Genomic DNA, 6,577 nt, shown 5'->3' on the forward strand with positions numbered 1-6,577 from the left:
AGTGGGCTTTACTACAAGGATTGCTGACCACCAGCATTTGTTCATTTGAAGAAGAGACTCAGATAAGAGCGCAGAAGGCATTAGAGAACCAATACTTGAGTAAGAAGTGTTTGGTCTTTAGCTTTAATAATAGCAGATGAGGAGATGAGAGTGGAGCCAGCCATGGGCTTTATAATGAGCCATAGTTTCCCAGTAAAGCCCATGTTACAACAAGAGTCTCAGCAGAGAGGCATGTGACCATGCGCAAGGATGATAAGTATGTTTTACATTGCATGCATGCATATGGTGCAATTAAAATTAATGGAGCATTAGCTAAGCAAGTAATCAGAGTACAGAAATCATTCTGATTAAGGAAAGGAAGATATCATTTTGGAAGGACAGTGTGGTAATGGAAGAGAAAATTACGCAGAGGCTGTGGAAATGTGCTGAGAAGGAAGTTTCTAATGATCTGAGCTAAAAATTCGACTTTTCAACACTTCCTCTTCCAGGTCTGTCATCGCCATCACCACCTGGACACAGTGCCAGTACAACCGCACGCACCATTGCTCGAGTGGTACCTTCCACCAGCCTGCACCATGCTACAACAGGGAATCTACAGCCTTTTTCTCCAGACACCATCATACAGCAAGGATCAGGGACTGGTATGTTAACTATTTCCTCCATTTTGTCAGTTGACCCATGGGATCATGTTGAACACATACTCATTTTATCTCTGCCTTTCATGTATGACCCTACATATTTTAATATTACCCTAAATGCACACTTAAAGCTGGTCTCCAAGCCAGTGGCGGCTGGCTCGTATTTACAATGGGGGCGGGACGGGGTACAATATTAATTTATTTTTTAAAAGGCACTTACCTGAGGATGATCTTTTCTCCTCTCATTGTCTCGCCTGGCTCTGACACCCAACGGGACCCAGGAAACTGCACAAGCTGATCCTGATGCTGCTTTCACACTGGAAACCAGCATGAAAGCAGCATCAGGATTGGTAAGAGTGTCTCTCAGCACTCACAAATCGCTGGAGGCCTGGGCTTTTTCTAACCCAGCTGTATTAAGACAGCTGGGTTAGAGAAGTTTAAAGTGCGCATGTCAGGCAGGCCATCGCAAGACGGCTGGCCAAAGGGGCATGCACACTTTAAACAAGTGCAGAGCTCCCTGCTGCCACTCGGCAGCAATTGTCCTGCCCTGACACTTGGTTCAGGATGGGGTGCTAAAAAATAAAATGGTAATAAAGAAAGTTTATTACCATTTTATTTTTCCATTCTGGGGGCATTTGTTTGGCGGAGCAATGCTTCTCCGCTCTTATGGAGGGGCCTCCCTGTCCCTTCAAAAATAGAGCAATGAAAAATGAGTTGTATGTCAATACTGAGGTCAAGAATACAAACTTGCACACATCAAATCCACAATGTTGACTACCGACATGTCTTCAAGGGAGGTATAGACAGGGGAGCATCGAATTGGTATTCTTAACTCTACATCTACCTTCCATGATATGTTGGTTGTCAGTATTGTGGAGACCGTACAAGTGCAGTTCAATATTTAAACTTCAATGCTGTTGTAGAACACCCAAAAGATATAGGGCCTGATTACGACCATGATGGAGGGGATTACTCCGTCCCAAATGTGACGGATATCCAGTCCGCTGTGTTACAATCTACTGTGTTATAAGTTTCATAGGATATAATGGAACTTGTAATACGGCGGGCGTGATATCCATCACATTTGGGACAGAGTAATCCCTTCCGCCAAGGTCGTGATCAGGCCCTTAGTGTATATTGCATATTCAGTAAGGATGTGCAAGTAGTGTCACATGATTTATTCTTTAATCACAAACTTATCCTTTTCAGGAAATATTTAGATGTATCACCAGAGTATAATTCCAATCTAGCTTTGGAAGAAAATGTTTCCATATTTTAGCATTACTACTAAAGGTATCTTCATAGCAATAGATTTACTACTAGGGCAGCACTACTCGTCACCAAAGAAGAACAACACAGACGGCAGCTCCTACACTGCACCTCCTTGGAAGAAACTCTCCTGTCTATTTCTTTCAGTAAACTCTCAGAAAGAGCTCAGCTACAAATACATCTTTTCACCCAATTTTAACGTTTTCACTGACTTCAAAACTCATGTTTCTGTTCTACGTCTGCTTATCACTCCAAGAACCATGACCTACTTAGTCTGTCTTGCTCAGACTCTTCAAAAGATCCCACTTTCAACTTGTTCGACTCTCCAAGAGCTTAGCTTAGTTCCAGCCATCCATTCTTGACCAGTCCTTAATCAGACACCTTATGCCCCAGAATATACGACTATGTCATCCGGTCCAAGGTGCCACTGCTAGACCACTAGTGCTTTTACATTCTTTATTTCCATACCTCTGTTATGCGTGCAGCTACATTCTCTTTACACCTTCTCAGACCCAGGCCTCTGTACCATTCTATATGCTTGTTCCGTGGGTCCAGTCATGTGTTGTGTTGATCTTCAACTCTGGGCTGTCCATCACAGCGCCATGTCAAACTAATAAATATCTACCTAAGCATTTAATCTTTCCTATTCTTCTTTCATACCTGTATAAAGGCTTTAACTCATTCACTCATCCTATACCACTCATTTAATTCTTCCAAGAATCATACCTCTATTCCATGGCATCTATCCCCCAGCTTGATCCCCCCAGCTGTATTCCATCTCGTTTTGCCTCCAAGCCCCTTGGCTTTACTCTACATTCACTTACAGTGGTCTTTTTAGTCATACATGACATCCCTCCCAAACAAGTGACTTTACCACATACCCATTCATTACTTACATATTCATGTTCTCACTATATGTTACTAGGGCACATACCTTCATCCTATCAAATTACTCTGTCTCTCCTAAATAAAAACATTGATACCATCCTGTAGGTATTTCCCATTTCGTCCAAAATCTCAGCCTCACCTCTTTCCATCATAGATACTGACAATTCCTCATCCACTATGCTTTTTTCAGATTAACATCACAATTACATGCGCTTATTGAATCCACCCCAAAACCTAATGTGCATCTACTTTACTATTTCCAATGCCTTATTACTTCCTCTCCTAAATCTAGTTCAATGTCTATTAAATTCCCATCTCTTCTAGGTTGTCTTTCTGCTGAATACAGTGATTTTAATTCAGAAGTGTGGTTGCTCTATATTTGTTTGCTCACAAAGCTTCTTCCTGTGCAGTACCTGGAAACCAGAAACATTACATGTGCTGTGAACGCCGATGTTCTCTTAAGATATATTGCCTTTACCGAAATAAAGATTCGGTTGATAGGAGACATATTACTTTTTCTCAACGTGGTAGCGGGGGGAGTCTTCACTCTATAATTAATACTTTCTCCCTTTCTGATGTCTTCACAGATAAGACAACCTACACATCCCTCTTGGCTTTGTACATTATCCTGGGCTTAATCGTGAGTATGGCCCTTCTTTTCTGGTGCTGCTGGTCGCCAGGATGGTTCATCTGGAGAGTCAGTGCTTGCCGCACCATCCCTTGTTGCAACTCCTTCTGTGCCTCTTGCCACCTCTGCACCCGCAGCTGTGGATGGAAAGACAAGAGTCGGCCCGGAAAAGTGACCCCACAGGACACAGCCAGCGTTCCAGAGACATCAACTTTGCCACACTCAGAAATAAGATCACCCTCCTAATTATAGTGGGGGGAGGAGGAACAAGAATTTAATCTTCCATTTCTGATACCATCCAGCACCATAATGTCAACCAATCCTTCCACATCCGCGTTGAACTCTCAAGATGTGACCACAGCCAAAAACATGTCCACATTTAATCCTTAAACCGTACCTGATATTACACCCTCTTTTAATCACTGCAGGTTATGGCATACAGGGCAGTCCAAACCATTACTTTAGTGTCTGCATCTATTCCTATAAAATAATAATCAATTAATGGGTAATACTTTTCAGATTGCTCAAAATGAAACAAGCATTATATGGATCTTTTTAACTTGGTATGTAATGATGTACGACAGAAGTTATCTCAGACCCTGAAGAATGGCTGCGGATAAGGACATTCATCGGGGATTCACTGCTATTGTTGGACAAGGTATGAATGACAAGTACACATTGTCCTCAGTCATAAAGAAACTGGGCTCCACAACAGTAGGAAGTCATAGAAAGTCTGCTTGTCCAAGTGCATAATAAAGGATGAGACAAGCACAACTGGATTGTATTTAATGACCATGAGGTGTGTCAGAGGTCAACTTTGACATTTTCATAAGCAATGTCACTCAGAAGGCTCCTATGTGGTTCAACACATCACAGTCTGTTGTTCAGCTGGAGGTACAAAACAACATATTGAACAAATATTGACGACTGCCTCTGATGAGCGCTTAATTTAGCAATGTGATTCAAGACAATGGCACTACATAAAAACAAGAATCACAACAAGAGAAAGACCGCCATCAATACCTCACACTTACGACAATCCCCTCCCGGTACATGTATTATTTATTTTGGACATGCTATTGTTTCACTGACATTGGCTGGATTTTTACACCTGCTGATGAGCAGATAGCACGTGGTAAAACACAAGACTAAACACTGTATTTTATTTTGCTTTCATAGTTAAATTACCTATAAACATTGAAAATGTCCTAGGTGTGGCATGTTTTTCAATCTATCCTCGGGTTGGGGCAAAAATAAAAGTTGTCAGAGATAGATTACGCCAATCTGTATCCAAGTAACGCATGTATCTGAACATGAACACCAGGCAGCTGTTAATACTAAGACACACCATAATCTCAATGGACTGGGGTGTCAAAGATATAAAAATCCAATCCCATGCCATTCGGATCCAACTGAAATCAACAGAATTAAGTGGTCACAGTTTTTTACCTCAGTTTATTTCTTCAAATTGGCCACATAAAGACACCACTGTCCTGTACTTGTTTCTATCTGCTCTGTGTTGTCTCAACATGCAGAAGCTTCTGTCCTCCATATGCCACCACATATCTGTAGGGACATTATTTACTCTTGGTTGCAACCACATATACTAGAAAGAAAGCAACAATTACTCACTTTCTGTCCATGTATTTCAACATGCCCAGAGCATTTAATACTCTCGGACAAGGGGCAGCTGATGAGAAAGACACAAGTGTTGTGAGGTGACGAACTTCCTTCTGAATTGAAGGATGTACCTCTCAGTTTGGAATAGTTAGCCATCTGAAAAAGGTTTTCTGTTTAACGACAATTCAAAGCTTCAGGAAGAACCCTGCTTCTAAAAATGATTGTACTCTGGTATGACGCAACTGACTATTTAACGCCCCAGAGATAGAAATTGTGTTAGCTCGTGACAGTCAAGATACCTTTGCACACTAAATGGCTTTGATTAGTCACTTGACCAATGTACATAGGTCAATGCAGGAAGGCCTGTTAAAGTGAGTATTGTACGCTCTTTCCACCTTTTCATTGTCCCAATAAATATTTCATGTTCATCCGTTCTGTACACAATGGGTTAAACTTCAACAACAGTGCTTTGACACAATGCATTGACATGGAATTTTAATGTCACTTTCTACTAGATATTCTCCAAAGTGCATGCATTTCATATTATCAAGTAACAAAGGGCCTGATTTAGAGTTTGGCGGAGGGGGTTACTCCATCACAAAGGTGACAGATATTCCATTCTCTGTATTACAATTCCATTTTAGTCTATTGAACTTGTAATACAGCAGACGGGATATCTGTCACATTTGTGACAGGGTAATCCCTCTTCCAAACTCTTAATCAAGCCAAGGTATTATCCTGTCGTAATACTGTTAGAAATGGGGTCTTTGGTTGGCAGTCAGGTTACGCCCTGTGCAAGCAAGGATCCTCACTATAGTCCGGGTAAAGGAGAATCACTCTCAGTTAAATCCCGGTCACCCTCTTCGTAGCTTGGCACAAGCAGGCAGGCTTAACTTCAGAGTCTAAGTGTAAAGTATTTCCATATTTCCACCAACACACACAGTAACTCAGTGAAAACACCACAAAATGACACAACACAGGTTTAGAAAAATAGGAAATATTTATCTAAAACAAAACAAGACCAAACAACAAAAATCCAACATACACAAGTCAAGTTATTCATTTTAAAAGCAAAAGAGTCTTAAATCCTTGAGAAAACAGTAAAAACACTGTTAGCTTTGAAAAGTACCTGGGGAGCATCAAAATAACACGCACGTGCAAGTGTGCATCGGAAAAAGTCTAGCGATGTGTCGATTTCTTACCAGCAAGCGAGATCGTGCATCGTTCTCCTCCTCCGGTCAGGTTGACGTGCTTCGTTTTTCCTCTCCGCAGGAGAGCGATGTGTCGATCCGGAGAAGCACTCGGGTCCGGGCAGGCTTTGCATCGGTTTTCCGCGCCCAACAAGGTTTGCGTCAAAAATCCCGCTGGACGGTATCAACAAAACCGTGCTATGTGGCTTGCGAGGTTATCAGCCTCCGTCAGCGGGTATTACATGTCATTTCTCCAGCTGCGTGCGTCAATCTGCCAGCCGCGATGCGGGTGCAGCATCTCTTTCTGCCATGAAGCCGGCAGCACGTAGTTTTTTAGCCGTGCC

At 42.0% G+C, this 6,577-nt stretch overlaps 1 protein-coding gene across 1 annotated transcript in view; it reads left to right on the forward strand.

Moving 5' to 3' along the window:
* LDLRAD2 (low density lipoprotein receptor class A domain containing 2) overlaps nt 1–5,471 on the forward strand; it is a 165,723-nt gene extending 160,252 nt beyond the window's left edge. Inside the window, exons 4-5 of the mRNA XM_069240024.1 lie at nt 489–641; nt 3,383–5,471. Coding sequence (XP_069096125.1) covers nt 489–641; nt 3,383–3,669 — 440 coding nt within the window. The 3' untranslated portion in view covers nt 3,670–5,471. The remainder of the gene's footprint in view (nt 1–488; nt 642–3,382) is intronic.
* The last annotated feature ends 1,106 nt before the right edge of the window (nt 5,472–6,577 follow it).

This window comes from Pleurodeles waltl, chromosome 6 (assembly GCF_031143425.1).
Source record: "Pleurodeles waltl isolate 20211129_DDA chromosome 6, aPleWal1.hap1.20221129, whole genome shotgun sequence".
NCBI classification, from domain to species: Eukaryota; Metazoa; Chordata; class Amphibia; order Caudata; family Salamandridae; genus Pleurodeles; species Pleurodeles waltl.